Here is a 22,352-nt window from a genome sequence, read left to right as displayed (position 1 = left end):
TTGAAATAGGCATTAATCATTATCTTTAGCATGCATAATGCCTGGCATGGGAAACTTTTCGCACCTCTGGAGTGCACCCAAGTTTGGACTAGGCTTCACCCTGGTAGTGCAACACCAGTATCATTGCCAGTATCACAGATAATCAAATCTTACTCTTAATTAAAATGCAGAGTTGTACTGAAACTATTGGTGAAACAAACCAAGGTCAAGGGAACATTTCAAAATAAACCAATCCCAACTCTACAGATTAAGTTTGGTCAAAATTTAAGCATCAGTTTCTTTGTAATCAAAACTTATCGAAGTAAATATAGACACAGCATGTCTCCTTTTGTTTTTTAGAGAGATGGACTGAACTTTTCACCAGATTATTGATTACACTGGAACTGAAAGTGAAACCTCAAGGTGACAAGAAAAATTCCCCCAAATAATCATCATATATCCCAGCTTATCAAATTTTGGAGTTTGCAACTTCCTCTTGACTTTAAAATTCAAATTCTGGCCGTTTAAGAAGTAAAGAAAGTGCCTGCATGGCCACATACATGATGAAAGACTGACCACCACACATGGTTATCAAAATGGTGGTTTTAAACATGTTAAAAGATAATCGGATAATCCCATTCAGTATGTTTGTTCTGCTAAAGTTGTATTAAGCCCAGTTCATACTCGCTCGCCGACCCACATGCGGAACGGAAATTTTGGTCGCCGCTCACTCGCGGGAGACCCTTATGTAACAAGTGAAATGTGACATGCGGAACATGGATGAGGCGGACAACTCGCATTGCGCTGTGCACCCGGACGACTTGTGCGTAATACATAACCGCTTGTAATCCATTGGACATAAACCAAATTTAACTTTTTCCGCATTGCGCTTCCATTCAGTCTACATTCATCGCCATGTCTTCGAGGAAGAAACAACCTTTTTCTACTACTGAAGATGAACGTTTGATCGAAGAGGTTCGGAAATATCCCAACCTCTACAATAGCTCTCTGTCCGAGTACAGGGATCATGGCAGATGCGAGGGGAGCTGGGTATCCATTGGTCAGCATTTTGATGACAGACACTGAAAAGACATGAAAGATAGGTGGAAATACCTGATGGATCAGTACAGTCAGTTGGCCGCGCCCCCGTTCGCAGCGCCAAAAGAGCGTTTCTCTCTGCGTTGCGCTGCTACTGTCACCTATCGGTAAAAATTTGATACTAATTCGCGCCATATTTGTGGCAGAGACTAAAACCTCTGTAGCATGCACGACTGTTCGGGGAGAGCGATTGATCAAAGATGGCGAAATTGTTCGTTATTGAAAGAAAAAATTGGTGTTTATTTCATCAAATTCCAAGCAAAATCAACCGAGTTTGATCAATTTTTCGAAATATGATATTTTCGCAATCTTCGCTGAACATACCTCACTCAAAGATATTTTCCAGCTTTGCGGCGATATTTGGTAAATTGATTTTTTGCGAAGTGGTTGACCAATCCTAAATGAATTCATATCTTTTAAAACATTTGAGCACCCGGTTTCCTAAATATTTCTTTTTTGGCACTTAATTTGGTGATTTTTCGAAGAAATCTCATTAATATTTATGACGTTTTGGATCACGTGATGTTAATCAAGCCGTTTTTCGCGGCAATTGCGTGCACGACGCGATATTGTAAAAATATTTTAATGCACAGCGTGTCTCAAAAAAATTGTGGTTAAAAGTGAGAATGGCATGATGGTGGCCTGTTTGAGTTCTGTTGATGAATATGCTTAGTCTGACTATAATTTCTACAACTTGTGGCCAAATGACCAGATGATTTTGAGCCTTTTGATAAAGCTACTGGTAGAATAGTCGTCAGAAATGTCAGAGCGACAGTGACTGAGTGAGTGTTATGTTATTGTTATGTTATGAGACTGGAGGTATGTCATGTGTTCCACCATATCGTCATTGATATTGACCAGGAATACTATCGATTTGTGTGGATGTGCTCAAACAGTAAAGCATGAGCCATGATGCTTCACTTCCGAAAAGATCCAGGTGACTGAGATGTCTACTACTACTGTTGGGCAATCCGGCTGATTCTTCAGAAATTTCTCTGTATATCCTCTGTGAAAATAAACTTTCTCATAATGATATATCTTTTGTTTGTTTGGTAATTTTAGTTGCCTATGTTTAGGCACTTTTTTGCCAGATTTGCCTGTAAAAGGCTGCCATAGTTCAGGAAAAGAAATCATATACACATTACAATGTGGATCTTCACGGTCCAAAACACCAGGGCCTACTAGGTGACATGGCTCAATAATAGGCATTGTCTGGTAATTTTGGACGACCTTTGGATGGATAGTTCATTTTCCCTGACCCTGGCCTGGGTCTGAACGGGCTTCCAAGCCATCAATGATGCTTATAAAGCCGGGAATAGCCTCATCAGTACCCCCACAAGAGTTATTTTGTGCCAGACATCGCGCACAGAACTTGCCATGATCTCATTTTTAGAGTTGCTGTATCAGTAAAAGATAATACCAAAAAGTTGATAAAGTATGTAATTTGAGCAGCATGACCAATGCCAGTGTTAAAGGTGTAAACTTAACCTATTACAGGACATCTTCCTGCAAGATTGTGATTGGTTTAACTTGAAGTTTGTCATCAATTTGACTGTTGTAATTGTACATCCAGGCTGTTGTCATTCAGGAAAAATCTGCTTTATCTTTCAGCTAATACTTTCACTTCTCCAGTCAATCGGGTTTGATGAACATGTCAAGCTGTTGAATGGTGTAAACAATCATTAGCAAATAACGTCACGAATGAAAATAAGTTTGATTCCTTCCACTTGAAAAGTTCAACAGCACCACTTGCAAGAATTTGAATTTGGCATTGTGTTTTACACCCTTCAACAATTGACTGTCTGTTTGTTATTGGTGTTCTTGTTTCAATGTTAGCGTTTCACTGTTAAAGAGTTTCAAGATGCAGAAGAGAGGATTAGTTATCTTTAATGTTAAGTTTCTTCTTTGTATCATTTTGTCATTAAATTTGGGCAATGGTGGTCTCATGAAAGGAGGGATGGGACGGCAGGATGGGCTATTGGACAAGTTTTCATAATCAGTATTCTAGAACACGTTTTGTAGCGATGGTGGCGATCCTAGTGTTCGGGCCTCTTTGGCTCAACTTCGGGTGTGGTCGGAACCTAAATCCGGCTGCAACATTTTCTGACAAAAATCAGAGGCAACTTAAACGTATTTTCTAGCCGTGCGGCAGAAATAATCATTTTTACTATCTTGTTATTCAGTCAAAGATACATATAACAATAAATATCAGTCATTACTTCTGAGCACGCGCGATGTTTTTGATGAGTTAGGTGCATTTATTCAACAAAATTACGTGAAAAAATTGCAAATTTTCGGGCGACGACCGCTGTTCAAAGTCACGTAAACAGCAAACCTCAGGACTTTTTACACTTTTTTCTTAATGAAACTACTAATTAATGTTTCATCTAGAATAATATGTTCCGTTTACATGTCATTCAGAAAGATTTTGGCAAGTTTAGGATCGATTTCCGACTTCATATTTTTCACGCCAAAATGTACGCGATAATGAGCTCGTAATGATATGCAGTGACGTCATAGCGCAGAGAGAATTACGCGGAAATGGGGCCGCGGCCAACTGACTGAGTACACGAAGGTGAAAAAGTCTGCAGGTGGTCGAAGCGGTGACCCTGGAGGGAAAAAGATGAAATGGAAATACTATGATCTGATGAGTTTCCTATCAGACCATATTAAACATAGAGAGACTGACGGAAATGTACAAAGGTAAATGAACAGTTTATTTTGGGTTTCCAACCTTTACAATTATATTATATGCAGTTTTTATGTTATTAAATTTTCTCATTCATAGTCTTGCATGGTAATTTTATAATGATTTAGGAACAAATTATCTTTTGCGATGCAAGTACCATTTATTGACATGTCCCCCCCCAACATTGAAGTTAATATTGTCATTTATATTGCAGGTCGTCTTGCATGAAGATGCATCGGGTAGGAAATGAAAGCAATGACGAGGACCGGCGTTCTATCGCTGATGAGGAAAGCGATGACGCCGGTGAAAAGGATCACGAGGAGCCAACTGTTTCTGCATCAACAAGCAGCAACGACACATCGTGGATCTCAATCGGTACATGTAAAGTCTCGACAAAGAAAACCGCCACCAAATCTTCGAGAATGCAATGTAATGATGTTGATGAAGCCATGGTTACGTACCTCCGAAACAAGGCATCTGCAGTGACAAATGTTGACGATAACCATTCTGAGGCACTATTCGGGAAAATGGTTGGCGCATCGTTAATGAAATTCTCGAGAAAAAATCGTTCTCTAGCCAAGTTGAAAATTCAGCAAGTACTGTTTGAAGTGGAAGAGAAAGACATTGCAGAAAGTGATCCTAGGCCTAATGTTACATAGTTTCAGACACAGCCTACAGGAAACCAACTAAATACCATGGCAATGACCTCTGCCTCAACATCAGCACTATCGTTCAACAGTGATAGTTTCATCCCACCTGCTGAATCACCACTGACCTCTTTCCAACGTCCCACTGGTACCTTTTTTCCCAACAGATTCGTTCAGACATTAGGTGACAATTTTCATGGTATGCCTAACTTACCCATTTAACTAGTGTTTTCAGACCGACATGTATCTAAGGTAACGCAGGGTGTCTTCCGCGATCAACAACATTTCTTTGCCAGGGAACCATTCCGTGGTTTGTTTGGAAATATTCGGACAGTGTGTCTCTGATCTTCGTTGCCTGCCTTGTTGCTACATTGGCCCCTAGTCTTCCAACCTCCTGCAAGTTTGTATCTGTTTTTGGCTCACCGTAAGGGGAGTCTATACGATAGCGCTGTGTCCGTCGTCGTCGTCGTCGTCGTCGTCGTCGTCGTCGTCGTCGTCGTATCCTAACAGTGGCACGTTTCTTAACTGCTAGAGCTATGAACTTGAAACTTTGTACACAGAATGCCCTAGGTCAGCTGACCTCTGACACTGATTTTCGGTCCGATCTGATTCTCTGTTTGGCCACCAGGGGGCCAAATGTCGATATCTAAAAAGTGTGATATCTCGCTTATTAGTGACTTGTTTTCGATAAAACTTTTGTTGTAGGTACTCATAGCAAATATACATTTTATATTATACGGGTTTTTAATTTGACCTTGTTTTCAAGGTCGCAGAGGTCATATGGCGTAAATTGGCCATTAGAGTGTAAACTATGGCACGTTTCTTAACCACTAAAGCTATGAACTTGAAACTTGGTACATATAACCCCCTATATCACATAGCCTCTGGTGCTGAATTTTGCTTCGATCTGATTCCTAACTTTGCCACCAGGGGGCCAAAAGTGGAAATCTAAAAAGTGTGATATCTCGCTTATAAGTGACTTGTTTTCGATAAAACTTTTGTTGTAGGTACTCATAGCAAATATACATTTTATATTATACGGGTTTTCAATTTGACCTACTTTTCAAGGTCACAGAGGTCATATGGCGTAAATTGGCCATTAGAGTGTAAACTATGGCACGTTTCTTAACCACTAAAGCTATGAACTTGAAACTTGGTACATATAACCCCCTATATCACATAGCCTCTGGCGCTGAATTTTGGTTCGATCTGATTCCTAACTTTGCCACCAGGGGGCCAAAAGTGGAAATCTAAAAAGTGTGATATCTCGCTTATAAGTGACTTGTTTTCGATAAAATTCTTATGGTAGGTACTGTTTGGAAGAATACATCACATATTTTACGGGTTTTCAATTTGACCTACTTTTCAAGGTCACAGAAGTCATATGGCGTAAATTGGCTGTTAGAGTGTAAACTATGGCACGTTTCTTAACCAGTAAAGCTATGAACTTGAAACTTGGTGCATATAACCCCCTACATCAGATAACGTCTGATGTGGAATTTTGGCCTGATCTGATTCTTTATTCGGCCACCAGGGGGCCATAACGGAAAAAGGAAGAAGTGCAATATCTTGCCTATTTGAGTGAATTGTTTTCGATAAAATTTTATGGCAGGGACTCCTAGCAAGGATACATCACATTTCCTATGATTTTTGGATTTGACCTCCTTTTCTAGGTCACAGAGGTCAAATGGCGTAAATTGACCGTTCGAGTGTAACTATGGCACGTTTCTTAACTGCTAAAGCTATGAACTTGAAAGTTGGTACATGTAACCCCTTACATCAGATAATCTCTGACACCGAATTTTGGCCTGATCTGATTCTTGATTTGGCCACCAGGGGGTCAAAACTGAAAAAGTAGGACGTGCAATATCTCGCTTATTAATGACTTTTTTTCGATGAATTTTTTATTGCAGGGACTCTTAGCAATCACACGATATTGATCTTGTTGATGTCATAGACAATTATTGGTTGGATCATAAACTTATATATACTGCCCTGTCTTATTACTTGACATCAATACACATCTAAAAAAGTCTTCATGCCTGATTGTGTTCACCATATTCACCTCTAAACTAAGCATGATCCTGCCTAATAAAAGATGTATACGGTGAGCACAATGGCCCCTGGCCGTTTCATTGTAATTTCCCTCCATTGCCCTGGTTTCAATTCGCCATCTTCCCCAATGAAGTCAACAAACTGAGGTGGTACATAGCGAACACGTGGGTTGAAATGTCCGTCATTTGCCAAAAGAAAGTTATGAAGAGCGATTGTAGCTTTGACCATTACGTCAACGTTTTCTGGCTTTACTTCTATTGGACCTCTAAATATTCGCCACCTTGCTGCTAGTATGCCGAAAGCATTTTCAACACACCGCCTGTTCCTACTGAGACGATAGTTAAATACTCTGTGCTCATAATCCAATCCAGTACCTGAAAAAAAATTACATCGAATTTATTGATATCGTTAGGAAGCATTGTCCATTAACTTGTTTCTAACTGATATAATAAACTTGAATATATACAAAAATATTTTTTGGTTCAAATGGATTCCAGCTCTCTTGATACTCCCTCTTTCATCAAACTCGGTCAAGGAATAAAAATCTGTTTCTATAACTTTCATTTAAATTTTCCTGGATTCGCGCCAAAAAACTAATGGAAAATGCTTTGCGCCATTTTCGAAAATTTAAATGGATGTTATAGAAACATATTTTTGTCAAATGACCGATTTATGGCATTTTCACAACTATTTTCGTCGCGAATCGGCACAGTTAATCCGTTCAGTAGCAAAATGTGCAACCGTTATACTTACCAGCATATGGCCTCATCAGGTTCTTCTTCAGTGGGAATGCTTCATCTCCAAGAAACATATAGGGGACCTCGATATCAGTTCCTGGGAGACAACCGGACTCTGGTATGCCCAATGTGTCATTATCCATCTTGATGCCAAACTGTGATCGACTGAAAACTCCGCCATCTGATTCTCTTCCATAAGCTCCAATATCAACCATTCTGAATCTGTATTTACCATCTGCTACCGCCATGAGAATGATGGAGTGATACTTTTTGTAATTGAAATAATCACTTCCGGATCGAGGAGGAGCTTTGATAGCAACATGTTTCCCATCTATTGAACCTAAGCACATGGGGAAGTTCCAGTTCTGCCAGTTCTCTGCAGCAATTCGGATGCAATCATCCTGTGTGGGTACGGCCACAAAGTCGTCTTTAAGGACGGTCCATAGAGCCTCGCATGTTTCATATAATATGCCACTGATAGTTGACTTTCCGATACGGTAGCTGTCGGCTACACTTTGCTGGGAATTCCCGGATGCTAAAATTCGCAACGTTACAGATAGTCTCTCTGCTTCAGATATTGGAAACCTATGGGTACCTTTGTGAGCAATGAAAGGCGCAACACGCCGCAGCAAGTCATCAAATGTAACATCGTTCATTCGGAAATATCGTTGATGCACTTCTCTGTCATTTAGAGCACGCATATCATTTACAAGAGAATGAAAGGGGTCTCACGTACCACCTTCGTTCGGGACGATTTCGTCGTCGCCTTTGCCTCAACACATTATATAGGAGGATCACCTCTTCATCCGACGAATCCATGGTCACAAATGAACGAGTCGACCGGAATACTCGCAGTTACATAGTATGAATTGAAGCGCAACAAAAACGCGTCCACAACACGCTAGCCGGATCCGTCACTTCCTGGACGGAAGCGCGCGCATTGCGTTTTGAGTCGGACGATTGGTCCGCTCAACTCAGCGGAGTGCGCCGACTACTCGCCTACCAAAGCGCAACTGTTGGTCGGCGAGCGAGTATGAACTGGGCTTTAGACGGTCATTTTCCTGAAAGTGTTTGACGTTTTTCCTGTGTTGTTTCAACTCTTAGATAGTAGAAATAGGCGTTATTCAGTAGAAATAGGCGTTATTCATTATCATTAGCATGCATAATGCCTGGCACGGGAAACTATTCGCCCCTCTGGACCGACCTGAGTTTACTTGGCGTCACCCTGGTAGCCAACACCAGCATCATTGCCAGTATCGCAGATAATCCAGAACGACTCTATGACATCTTCATGCTGCTTGCTGCCTTCTTGCAACATTTTGCATCAGTCCACATGAATATGATCGCGGCACAGAGGTTGGCAAGAAAAACTAAAAACTCTGAATTCACCACCATTAAAATCTGAAAAATATGGGGTTTCTGGTGAAAAAAATCTGAAATTGGTCCCGCAGAGGTTTGCAGCTCTGCAGTAGGGTTGATGATGGACTGTTCTTCTACGGGGCAAGTAGCGACAGGTAGTGATCCAGCTATGGATGTATGCCTTATATAAGCGGGACTGTGCACGCTTCCTCGCAATGCTGGAGGGAGGATGGCAAGTGTACTTGCCGGAGTTACATTGCTCTTCTAATGTTAAAATGAACAAGAACGTGACGATTATTTTTCCTAAGCGATGAGTGATTCCCCTTATCAACATCCTTTTCTGGGACAACCCATTTCAATTTTCTCCTGAAACTGAACCTAAATCTTATTCTTGGACTAAGACTTGATCCAAATGTAGGACTGATACTGGAACTGAAAGTGAAACCTCAAGGTGATAAGAAAAATTCCCCTAAATAATCATCATATATCCCAACTTATCAAATTTTGGAGTTTGGAACTTCCTCTTGACTTTAAAATTCAAATTCTGGCCGTTTAACCCTTAAAGCGCCAGAGGCGACGATCGTCGACATAAGGGGGAAGCGCCAGAGGCGACGATCGTCGACAGCAGACATTTAGTTCCACCTGTCTGCTAAGAGATGGCAGTGAGTGTGCATGTACGCTCTTTGGTACTTCGACAGTGATGCTTAGCACAAAATGGCATCGAACAAATTTCAAGTTTCTATACAAGCTTTTGAGTATTTTATCAAAAACTTGAAGCCCCATTTTCGCGGGAATGACGTCATCAGGAGTAATTAGCGCTGCTACGACTAATTAGACGGATGCTTCGACCAGGAATCGGATGGAAACAATGTATTTAGACCCAGACTTATTATTAAAATACCAAGGGAGGTATAAAAAGCTGATGGAGGTATGTTCTGGCCATATTTTTGTTGATTATGGGTATTTGCACTAATTAACCCCTAATTAGTAAATTTTGGCGGGAAATGTCACAAAAATCGACGGGAATTACCATTTGTATAAAATCATCAGTACATTCCATGGTGTTTGTAACAAAAATAACGTTGTTATTAATCATTTTCAAAAATGCTCGGTTAATTCGGCGCTCAGGGGTAATATGATTTTGTTAATTCGGCGCTTTAAGGGTTAAGAATTAAAGAAAGTGCCTGCATGGCCACATACATGATGAAAGACTGACCACCACACATGGTTATCAAAATGGTGGTTTTAAACATGTTATAAGATAATCGGATAATCCGATTTAGTATGTTTGTTCTGCTAAAGTTGTATTAGACGGTCATTTTCCTGAAAGTGTTTGACGTTTTTCCTGTGTTGTTTCAACTCTTAGACAGTAGAAATAGGCGTTATTCAGTAGAAATATGTGATATTCATTATCCTTAGCATGCATAATGCCTCGCACGGGAAACTATTTGCCCCTCTGGAGTGCACCTGAGTTTACTTGGCATCACCCTGGTAGCCCAACACCAGCATCATTGCTAGTATCGCAGATAATCCAGAACAACTCTATGACATCTTCATGCTGCTTGCTGCCTTCTTGCAACATGTTGCATCAGTCCTCACGAAGATGATCGCGGCACAGAGGTTGGCAAGAAACCCTAAAAACTCTGAATTCATCACCATTAAAATCTGAAAAATATGGGGTTTCTGGTGAAAAAAATCTGAAATTGGTCCTGCAGGGGCTTGCAGCTCTAAGTAGGGGTGATGGTGGACTGTTCTTCTGCGGGGCAAGTAGCGACAGGTAGTGATCCAGCTATGGATGTATGCCTTATATAAGCGGGACTGTGCACGCTTCCTCGCAATGTTGGACGGAAGATGGCCAGTGTACTTGCCGGAGTCACATTGGTCTTCTTATATTAAAATGAACAAGAACATGAAGAACAAGATGATCTAAAGCAGAGGCCAGTTCAAAATTTGGTCAAAATCAAGAGGAATTCTGATCAGAAGTTTGACTTACTGCATACTATAAATCAAGAATTATTTGTTTTTCATTTATTTTCACATTTACCAATCTCAAAATGTATGCTGACAAAAATCAATCTGATTGAAATTACTGTTATAGGGTTGTCAAAACACTAAAATAAAATACGCAAAGGTTAATGACAAAGTAGGATTTCGGGGTGTATGGTACTGTTTTCAGTCACGCATGGCAGACCCTAATCTTCAAGCCGCTCCATTTGTAACAGTTGCTGAGTGATACTTGTTCCATGGACTGACTCGGTGTACAGTAATTTAGACAAAAGTTTATTAGACAACAGTGTTTTCCATGCTCTTGCCTCGCTGAGGTGGTGTGCTCCTCAAAGACTAATCAGTCATCACGAAGCCTCTCAAAGAACCCTAAATAAATAAACCTGTTGGTCATCAAGAAAGCATCACTAGCTCCTTAAGGCCTACAATCGGTCGTCTAAATGCGATCTCATGTGGACTAAATCTTTATATGCACGCATGCTTAGTGGTGCTAAATTGGTGTCATCACCGCGACATCCTGGTGGAACCAAAAAAAAAAAATCTACATCAGTCCTCATTGCTGTTGAGCGTCTAAACAGGTACATTTGAATGAGATCACATTCAGTCTGGAATGGGGTTCGATCCGATCAGATCTGAATGCGGTCTAATGCGATCTTTTTGGAAAGTGTTTAAATGGCCCTATAAAGGACGAATCATGTAAATATAGATTAAGGTGCTACTCCCACTCACAGACGGAGAAACAGACCAGGATAGGGAGTATGATTGGCTGGAGCTGGTAGGCATGCAAGGCTGGTAAGAGGAATATTTGCATATTGACTGGGAGCTACTTATTCTTACTTCCCCAGGGGGGGTCGGCCGACTCCCCAAAACTCAAAAGTCGACCAAAACATCCAAGTTGCACCACAACACCCTCAAAACATTGTTGGAGGCGGACAATTCCTGTTAAAAACTGCGGCGCCATCTATATAACTACAAACTGCTTTTAACGTGATTTCAAATGGTTTCCAGGTCACAGCCACATGATCGTGGCCGTCGGTTGCAAAAGAATTAAATGGCTCTAGCTCTGGCTCTCCGGGCAGGAATCCTTGTCATGGTAGTTTAATAATAAAAATAATAATAATAATAATCCGTATTTATTATACCTTTCATGACCATCAGGTTTGAAAGTAATCAACAAAACATTTAAACGACATTACAATACATTAAAATACATCGCTTTAATGTTGAGTATAAAATAGTTAATAAATGCCTGAAGGATTGGAATAAATTCCTATTAGACCGTTAAGTACTGTCTAAAATCTTTTCGAAACACTTCCAAACAATATGTACAATATTCACATCTGATGCCAAGAAGCAATATATAAACTTGTCTCTAGTATGAGTGACTTTACTTATTTCATTCGTGGCTACCTGTCTAATTCGTACAACATTTTTATTGGTATATGTGAATAACACATGAAATTCATCCCCAACATTCTGGGTGTTACATATCTAAAGGACCGCTGTATATTCTTCTGTCGTCCAGTTTAAATATCGAAGTTATGAGCTGACAATCAGATTTTTGTTATTACCTTCCAAACTACAACATTTGAGATGAGAGATAAATATTTCTCTCTACCGAAGTTGCATTTTAGTGATGAGTATAGTTGTAATTTGATACATTGTTGAAGGTCGGAAATGGTAGATTGCTCAAAAACTTAACTTAACCTTATTTTGTTCTTTGCAATATAAAATTCACAATATCCTTGTAACGTGGAGAGTCCTCACCAATCAGTACACATATACATTTGACAATGCTGAAATAGCTCTGGCGATCATTACAACAATTATAATACTCTTTTCTGAAGATAAGTTTGGCGTGTTGGTTATTATCTATGACTACATGTCCGATATATTTATTTAAAATTATTACAAATATATTAAACAACAATGGTATTCGACCAATCTCACTTATATACCGCTATTGGAAGTATTTCTTCTAACAACAAGTATCTGTTTGTTCTGAGATGAACAAGTCCAAGTCTCACCTTACTTTTTGTAAAGACTTCAGTATAGTGTCCTTACTTCACTTCCTAAACAGATAGGCACCAATAGTCACAATATGACAAGTTCAGAGCCATATGGTAGTGTCGGCCTCACAATGGTATCAAACATATGTATCACAAACCCCCCCCTCCCACCCGCGTCCTTTCTTCAGTATTCTATAGAAGGGTGATGAAGGACTGTTCATTACGATATCATAGATGACAGACAGTAATTTCAATCATATAAAGGATTTAATACTTGATATTTCAAAACACATCTTCTGCTCTTTCCTTGTCCAGCTTTTTGAAAGAATCACAGTGAAGTATAAAATATCACAGAATTTATTGTTTATGCTAATTCAAAATGCATAAATTAAACCATAAGGGCACCTGAGATTAAAATGCTTTGTATTAAAATTTTGTAATTATTCTACAATATGCATGTGACAGTAAGATCCTACGACCAGCAGAAATTCCTCTAAGCCTTATACATGGACGGACTCTTCTGTGGAGGAAACTTATTTTATGCTATTTACAGTTTAATCACAGTATTGGACGGGAGATTATCATTACAATTTACGATATTCAACTAAACCGAAAGTCAGTGTTATTTGGGTCAGTTTCTGAACCTTCATTGGTCTTAGTATTTGACACAATGGCATGAATTACACGCAATGACTCTTTACAATATTCTTATCAGTATCAATAAATTTTCACAATATATAACTGATAAGACCTGATTGGTATATATGAAAAGAATGATGTTTTTTTGATGCATCGCTGAGCTGTCCTGCTTTGATATGCAGAAAAATTGAGAAGTTTATTTTTGGAGTTACTCAGGCCTTATATTTATATCATATTATGTACATGCATATTATCGCAATATTGAGCACAATATAGGCCTAGTTGGTAAAGCCAAAAGTTCTTAATTAGTCCTTAATCTGCCGCACGACGAACGTTTCACCCTACTTTTTACATTTTCTCAGGCAGTGAAAATGAACCTTCTCCTTTCCTATTTAAAAGTGAGGTGCAGTTATCAGGATTAGCCCTCGTTTACTGCCCGAGTCATATACCACTTTTCCTTCTTCTTGACTGGTTGCCATCGAAGGCTAAGGAGGCCTGACATTCACTGCTGGTAAGTCGGCTTGGCCAACTGCGGTAAACCTTTACAGTCGTTTACTGTCCGAGTCATATACCACTTTTCCTTCTTCTTGACTGGTTGTCATCCAAGGTCTCCCCCGAAGTCAGTAACAAGCCATATTGGTCTGGTCGCTACTGTCTTGATCAGCGATGTTGTTCGAAGCCAAATTCTCTGGGGTGTGGTTGATATCGGGAAAGGGAAATCTTATAGTAACTGTGGGTTTGTCTCAACAGGTTGGACTGCCACTGTTAATGCTCCTGCAAAGAAGAAGATAGCTTTGTCACTAATGAATAATTATAGGTCAGTTATTTAGAAGATTATTATTTCATCCCGTCTTGGAGGAGGAATACTCTCTGGAGAAAAATGCCTCCTAGTGTGCAGAGCGAACACTGAAGAAGAAAGATGAGGAATTCAGGGGAACCAGAATTGGCCAGGCTAAAGGACCGTGCTGCCATCTAAGCCCGGCACCCTCAGAACTAGTCCTGGGGTCTTTATATTTACAAAACATCTAAAAAAGTTACTTTATTTTTGTAAAGTGAAGGTTCATGACTTTCATGTTTATTTCATCTGTCTGTCCACACATGTTTTGATAGGTAGGCCTCAGATTAAGAGTTATGCCTTACAATGCAGGGAAGAAAGAACAGTAACAAGTGTCTTTAACGTGCACACAAACGTAGCTTATCAGCTCATGGGGCGACTTGAGCTTGTTGTCTCTTCCATTCGACTATTGTACTCTCACATGTCTGAATCTGAAAACTCACTCTGATAAGCTGTTGACGATAATTTTCGAGCACAGCAATTATGATGATTGCTGTGACAAGCCAAGGAGATAGTGCTGTTGTCGCTGCTGCAGAAGCAACTTCAACCATTTTGAGCTGAGGTGGACCTGGGTTTACTGGAAAGTAAAATACATGTAAGTCATTAACAATTTAAGACATCAATATCATTGAAGCTGATATGCATGCATAAAAAACCTACCGGCTATGTGTGAAAACACAATCACCCGTTCACCACATTTTGAACGACTGCCAGCCATGTTTTAAGCACCCTCAGTTATGATACACTAGCAGCAGTCCCAAGTGGCACTACTGTGTCCACTACCGTGCACCTTACGTGGAGCATAGAAAATTAGTGTCACTTCACACATATGCAGCAAAATTACCCTTGCACCCCCTTGCGTTCATTTCTTGAATTGGAAATCTTCCTCATCAGACAGCCTTCAATATACTCATGGTATTTATACACCTAAAGGACGAAATTGTAAGATGCTTACCAACATTATTGACAGTTATTGCCTCAGAAACCTTTGGCTCTCCAATAACATTTTCTGCCGTACAGGACATTTTATATTCTTTTCTCTCTTTCTCCATGTCTGGGCTAACTACTAACACTGTGCTCTCAGTCCGTTTCTGGCCCTCCTTGGCCCCTGAGCAGTCTGACACGCTAACAGATGCGTCGCCATTAAAGGGTTGCTGGAAAATAATGATGGCAATGGTATAACTACAGTGTCTATTTCATCTTCATCACTTACACTACTGTGGAGCCTTCCTTATGCGGACACCATTCTATCAAGGACACCCTCGATTTTTAAAATACTGCACTGGTACATAAAGGTTGTTTCCTTATAAATATACAGGACTTTTTTTCCAGATTCTTAATTAAAGACAACATTTCCCAGTAGGGTGTCCCTATAAAGATGTATTGTGTTATGATTTTCTTATTGAAATAAAGGCTCATTTAAGTACTGCACAGTGGCTTTATTGTGAGTGCTGAATCTGACATGACCCAGGGCCCTTACTGTGTATATTAGTCCCCTGAAGATGGCCAATTTAGCCCCTTTCCTTCCTATAGTCCCCCTAGCTGTCTCCTCAAGAGCAAATATCAATAAATCGTTTCAATCCGTGTAGACCTACTAAAGTCAAGACATCGTCCTCTGATATTGCTCTACTTACATCATTTACAAACCATAAAATCTTGGGTGCTGGTGATGCACAGTTTGTTGTGCAGGTAAAGTACTCGTAGCGCTGGGGCTCTTCCGCTGTGCTCAGACTGACCCTTTTTTTTAGTGTCACATCTGTAACCGGAACTGAAAACAGACAAGAGAAAATCAGCCAACAAAGGCGAAGTTGAAGCGCATTGGTTAACATGAACACTCCGGGCGAAATCATATTTGAGAATTTATTTATCTGTTATTTTAGAGAGAATTTCAAAAAAGAGCTTGAAATAAAAAAGTTACGTGATGAAAAACCAATGCACACTTATTTCTGCTATAATCAATGTACGATTAGAAAAAAACTGAAAAAATGCACAGTCTGTATCTTGTGCATTAGTTCACGAGATATCGTCTGAAGTATGTATTAGATCCGGACTTAAGTGCAAGTATGTTTTTAACTGTCAAGTCCACACTTGGAGAGGTATTGAAAAAGCAATTTGCTTTGGCAAGTCTACAGATATGAAGAAACATTTTTAGAGTTTTGCTAATTTGTCAATTGTGGGGTGTTTTTTGATATATTTCTGCCTGTTGGTTGAAGAAACGGGTCTAAATCAGCGTCTCTCAAACTTGTGTGATTATCTAAACTTTTGTGTGGACAATACCATTTTGTATCATATAGATTGTCCAAAAATGGTCCCAATTTTGGGTTCCAAGGTCATTCGATACAAAAAATCACTGGATGATGAAATATCAAAATCAGGACTGATACAGATTTTGATTGTTGAAATTCTTATCAGGTCGTGATATAGAAAAATCAGGGAGATACAGCTGGAAGTTCCTATGCTCCAAAGAATATTGTGTTTTCTCAAAACTCGTCATTTCAACCAATCACAACAGTCCTTTTAAAATCAATGCAGTCGTGATTGGCTGGCATTTTCTGCACTGCTGTGTCTGGAACATGCCTCTACATCACACCAATGTCATAAACTCGGCAGGAGTCATGTCATTGGTATTGTCTCTACGTCGCAGTGAATTCAGTCATCGCCGAGTCGGGAGCTCCTGGCCGAATGAAATGTGTACAATACAATGGGTCCTGGCATGGTAGTAATGTTTGGTCTGTCACAGCGACATAGAGGTGAGTTAGCTGTTTTTGGTTATAATTCCATTCTCCCAAGTTGACATCAATACTGTTTGCGTTCATTGTTGTTTGACGCAAACTGATGCACCGAAGATACATCTATTTTTCCCAAGGAACCATCCCAAAATGCTTACCAACATTATTGACAGTTATTGCCTTAGAAACCTTTGGCTCTCCAATAACGTTTTCTGCCGTACAGGAAATGTTATATTCTTTTCTCTCCTCATCCATGTCTGTGCTCACCACTATCACTGTGCTCATAATCCGTTTCTGGCCCTTCTTGGCCCCTGAGCAGCCTAACTCGCTGACCATTGTCTTGCCATTAAAGGTTTGCTGGAAAATAAGTATAGCAATGGTAAATCTACAGTGTCTATTTCATCTTCATCACTTACACTACTGTGGAGCCTCCCTTTTGCGGACACAATTCTACCAAGGACACCCTCGATTTTTAAAATACTGCACTGGTACATAAAGGTTGTTTCCTTATAAATATACAGGCCTTTTTTCCAGATTCGTAATTAGAGACAGCATTTCCTAGTAGCATGTCCCTGTAAAGAAGTATTGTGTTATTATTTTATCATTGATCAAAAGGCTCATTTAAATACTGCACAGTTGCTTTATTGTGAATGCTGAATCTGACATGACCCAGGGCCCTTACTGTGTATATTAGTCCCCTGAAGATGACCAATTTAGCCTCTCTCCTGCTTATAGTTCCCCTAGCTGTCTCCTCAATACCAAAGATCAATAAATCATTTCAATCTGTGTAGACCTACTAAGGTCAAGACATCAACCTCTGATGCTTTACTTACGTCATTTACTGACCATGAAATCTTGGGTGCCGGTGATGCACAGTTTGTGGTACAGGTGAAGTACTCAAACAAGTGCTGTGGCTCTGCAGTGAATTTGTGGATGACTTTATCTAGTGTCACATCTGTAACCGGAACTGGAAACAGAGAGAAAATCAGCTTACGAAGACGAAGTGGAAGCACATTGGTTAACATGAACACTCTGGCTCTGGTCGAAATTAATTGCCAGAATTTTTTATCTGTAATTTTAACGAGACTAGATAATTTTTCAAAATCAAGAAGTAACATAATGCACTGTATATGTTGCATTAAGTTCATAAGATATCGTATGAAGAAGGTGTTCCTATTGATATGACCCACACTTTACATGTACTTTATCATATACCCTAAGTGCATTGATCCGGTAGACAAAACCACAGAAAAGCAAAATTTCACCCCGAAAGGTGCAATCAAATTCTTCCAAAATCTCGGAAGGTGAACCAGGGACAGTCTTTTCGATATAAGAAAGTGATCAGAACCCTTCTTAACATTCGAGTGGTGTTAAATGTGAGAAAATGCCTGAAACAAATATCGCATGACCCTTGTGATGAAAATATCAGGATCACACCGTCAATGGTAATCATCGTTACCAAGTCGCACTCGATTTACTGACTCTGCCGCAGTCGGTTCCCCAGCCACCTATCAACAATGGGAACAATCGACGGCCAACAATCGTCATAATGGGACGTATCTATTAAAGGTTGGATATGCAATATAATTGCATGTTCACCTTTTTAAAAAAGGAGGACAAGGGATTATTTCAGTGTGAAACGTCCAATTTTGCCAAAATATGATCCATACATCAAAGTAAAAACAAGACAAAAAGAGGGTTTTCATTGCCTGAGCGAGGAAGGTCACATGCCTGAGAAAATAGATTCATGCGAGAAATCTGCATAAATTCACAAATCCTATTCTAAGTATGGAGAGATAGCGTGATCAGTCATGCTGTCACCTGATCATCAGTGTTTCTGCCAGAAATAAATTCAAGGGGGGGCAAAACCATAATTTTGCAGAAAATCCTGGTCAAAACAACAAATTTTGCCTGTTTTTGGACAATTAAGGGGGGGCAACTGCCCCCCTTGCCCCCCCTCTGGGGGAAACCCTGATCATGGATCACAGCAACACTGAGTGCCCGTGACTGCGCCATTCATTGCTATAATTGATATCTTTATTACCAAGAATTCATAAAAAACTCTAGTTTTTGTTTTTTACAAAATGTAGGGTGAAAGTTTCCTGAATTCAGATACTAAATGTTATTGATTCATTGTAAACAAATTACCAAGATGAACAAAATGATACCTTATTCAGCTCTGAACTCTTAAAGATAAAGAAGATACAGAGCATTTTGTCGAAGAGAAAACATTTATAATTATATTTCCCGTGCTGTGGCGTGATGGTGGGCATTCTTTGTCTTTGAGGGGTTTCAGAACCCCGTTAAAATACCATAGCTACTAAATGAGTAGTGATAGCCATTGAATAGAAGATAAATTGTGTGCAAAAGCCCCTACTGTCAAAATTTGGAACCTAGTGCCAGTTAATATGCTGTAGTATTGGTTCCAAATTCTTAATCTTTATTTATTCTTGTTATTACACTTCACAGTTTATGAAAAAACTATCACGATATCCTTAAAATATTTTTTTATCAAACATAACAAGAACACACTGGAGAATCACAATCCTAAACTCCGGGCAATTCGTGTCCAGGTTCCAGGTCATTTGGTATTCCTGAGTTCCTAGGCCCTCAGTAGTCATGATTTTGTGAGGCGCAATGTCGTCAACTCAAAAGTTACGTCGATTTGACGTCTTGGCATCACATGAGATTTTTAGTCAAAAAATGACAAAAGTCGTCTGATAATCGCCATTTCTTGATATTTCTGGGAATGTGTGGTATATGATAAATAAAAAGCTGAACCCGTGGCTTATCCTTGTCATCCTGATCCTCTGAGATGATTTTCTCCACCCTGAAACCTTGAGACTGCTGATGGTTTTCTCCGTTGAGAGCTTTCAGGCCAGATAAAATAATCTCATGCGATCTGGTGACTCTGATCAGTCACTCGTGCAGTTTCTTATTGTAGCTGACTTGACCATCACTATTTCATGCACAAGTGCTTTAGCTACTTCAATCAAGTTACACTTTTGTACACCTTGATGACTGTCAAGATCTGAGTACTTTCAGTGTCAAGGGCACCAAAAGAACCACTCTTGCATCCTAGACATTTACAATCAACTTTATTTCTAATCCTTGAGTTCTTTACAATACGTCAAGGCAGCTTTTGGAAGATTAGAGTGCCCTTATGCCTTATGTTGGTGTAGCTCCTGTTTAACTTACCCAAAACCTGTAAATCCACAGTGCTCATATGGTTGGTATACAGACACCGATATATCCCATTATCGGCCCATTCGACATCCATTATTGTCATATTATAAAACCCAAAATGGTCGATAGTGTCTGAACATGACATGGCATATTTATCCTTGGGATTTTCATAACAATCACAATCGTGAGTTCTTGTTTTGAAATTTGGGGGCGACTGCCAATTAACTGGCACCACTGGCTTAGGGTCGTATTTCAGTTTACAACACAGACTGACATTCTTTCCTTGCTTCACTTGTACTGGTCCTGGCTGTACTGTGATGACATTCAGGGAATATACACCGGCCAATTCTGAAAAGAAAATGAAGATTTACTAACTGGAGGCAACAAGCAGTGAATGTCGTTCAAGGAGGTTAAACAATTTTCTAAAAAAGTGAAACTACACGATTTGACTATCGCACCACTTTCACCAGCCTCGCCTGGCGGACGGAAGGTATGTCGTATATTGTGTGAATGAGGTTAAAGTTATAACTGCCACTCCCTACACATTTTTAGGTTCGTAGAGAACCAGCAACGCATATTAGAGCACTTTGGACGGATTTCATTTGATATGGAACCAAAAGGTGGCACCACCTTTGATAACAGACAGATCGTGCAAATGGTCAGAAATTGGCAATTCTATAACGGATTCCATGAACTATACACTAATGGCCAATGGACATTCCGTCCACAGAGGTCCATCCATGGATCGCTGATGGAGATTCTTCATCCACTATCCATGGATGGCCCATGGATGGAACGTTCATGTGTCATGCCGTCATCAATTTTGAGGTCAATGTGTAAAGACGAAATTCATGAAACTAAAATGGCTGCAAAAAGTTTCAAAGTTGACTTATACTGTACATAGGGAACTATATCGATCATACCAGCAGTGTATGACCTGTCATACACTTCTGATTATATACCTACCGTAAATTCCAAGGATGGCTGTCCCAAACAGAAGAATGTACATCTTCATCATCAACACAACACGTCTCATTTTGTTCTTTGGAGAGGCAGAGGGAAATTTTCACAAGCGACGAGTGCTTCTCCTACTGTAGAGTGGAAGATGACTCGGCTGCCGACAGCTTGGTAGTAATGGCGTTTATAAGCCTGTTGATCTTTTATAAAGCACTTGAATGAATATTTAGGATGATCTCAGGTTAGGACTTTGGTCATGATTGTTCTGTGATAAAGATTAATTGACACATGACAATGCCGAAAACGAAAATAATGTGATGTTCATCACATGAGTGAGACGTGACCCTTAGATTTTGTAGCTAGCACCATAATGAGAAGAAAACAAAACACTTGAACATGCCCACATTGTATAACAGTTCTTTGGACTGATAATGCATGCTATCAGTGATGAGAAATGCCTTTTTGGTTAGTAAGGGACAACAATATCGGCCGTTCAAAAAGTGTCCCAAGACGGAACAAGCCCACCATGTATACTAGGTCTTCAAGTAAACTAAATCCTTTTGAATACGGTATTCCCATGATGGACAAGTTTGCGTGACCTCTGGTTTCTGAATGACCTATTCGAAGATGATATATATGCGTACGGGGCAGGAGTATTCTGGTTGGATGTGACATTGTCTTCAAGAAAATCAAACCTTTTCGAGTGACATCTTCAAAAAGGTATTCCGTATAGGGCTGCACAAGTATTTGTTCTAGGTGGATGTGACATTGTCTTCAAGTATATCAACCACTTTCTATAAAGTCTTCAAAGCCGGTTTTACAACACTTTTTAATGTGACAGGTCTTGAAGTAAACCAAACCCTTCTGAACAACGTCTTCAAATAGGTTACCGGAAGATGCCTGGTGGCGTAGGCATTGTAGGGCGGGGAGGGAGCTCGGGCAGTGTTAAAAAACCACTTCCACGTAAAAGATTAATTTCCATTGAGGTCACCTAAGCTGTAATACTGGCCACTCTGCACTGCCCAAAAGTACTGTAGAACGGAAAAATTTCGCATCCAGGATATTTTCGTGAATTTGTAGAGTAGACCATGCTCATGAAAATATTCTGCCGCGAAAATCACTTGCTTAGCAAAAGTTTCATGTCATTGTTGTCATATCTCCAAAGGCATTGCATCCAGCTAGGCCCTATGTAGATCTAAGCTTTAACAATAAAGAGGTGATAAATTTGAGACCGTGTATACCCATGGCAATTAGCACATATACAATTAACATTAAACAAAACAAACACAAATTCCACACCCCTTCAATACATTGAGACCTATTGGCAGTGGATTTGAGTATACTTATTAGACACACCCTTCAGCACCTATTCATTAGCAGTACATGCAGATCTTAGACGAAAACAATTCTTGACTCGCGAAAATATTAT

General features: G+C 39.8%; 3 protein-coding genes across 13 annotated transcripts in view; 1 reads left to right on the top strand and 2 right to left on the bottom strand.

Annotated features, from left to right (window-relative positions):
• LOC135502527 (caldesmon-like) overlaps window positions 1–22,352 on the top strand; it is a 272,930-nt gene that overhangs the window by 105,229 nt on the left and 145,349 nt on the right. The window lies entirely within an intron of this gene.
• The window catches only part of LOC135502401 (uncharacterized), a 98,994-nt gene that overhangs the window by 23,164 nt on the left and 53,478 nt on the right, over window positions 1–22,352 (bottom strand). The gene's annotated exons all lie outside the window — the stretch shown is intronic.
• Window positions 12,735–21,112, bottom strand: LOC135502405 (uncharacterized). The gene is made up of 8 exons (XM_064795212.1): window positions 20,933–21,112; window positions 19,979–20,314; window positions 17,614–17,747; window positions 16,939–17,137; window positions 15,686–15,819; window positions 15,007–15,205; window positions 14,495–14,628; window positions 12,735–13,990 (listed from the first exon to the last, which is right to left on the bottom strand). Exons 1-8 carry the CDS (start codon window positions 21,000–21,002, stop codon window positions 13,982–13,984), a joined length of 1,215 nt encoding a protein of 404 aa, XP_064651282.1. The 5' UTR covers window positions 21,003–21,112; the 3' UTR covers window positions 12,735–13,981.

The sequence above is a fragment of the Lineus longissimus genome, chromosome 18 (assembly GCF_910592395.1).
Source record: "Lineus longissimus chromosome 18, tnLinLong1.2, whole genome shotgun sequence".
NCBI lineage: Eukaryota > Metazoa > Nemertea > Pilidiophora > Heteronemertea > Lineidae > Lineus > Lineus longissimus.
Note: the sequence above shows the minus strand (reverse complement) of the source record. Positions and strands in the feature narration are given on the sequence as shown.

Excerpts from the sequence above, each read along its gene's own strand:
- LOC135502405 (XM_064795212.1), bottom strand. The coding sequence starts at position 21,002 with ATGAGACGTGTTGTGTTGATGATGAAGATGTACATTCTTCTGTTTGGG. Across the intron at positions 20,315-20,932 it reads AGCCATCCTTGGAATTTACG|AATTGGCCGGTGTATATTCC; the intron begins GTAGGTATATAA and ends TTTTCTTTTCAG. Across the intron at positions 17,138-17,613 it reads TTTCATGGTCAGTAAATGAC|CAAACCTTTAATGGCAAGAC; the intron begins GTAAGTAAAGCA and ends CTTATTTTCCAG.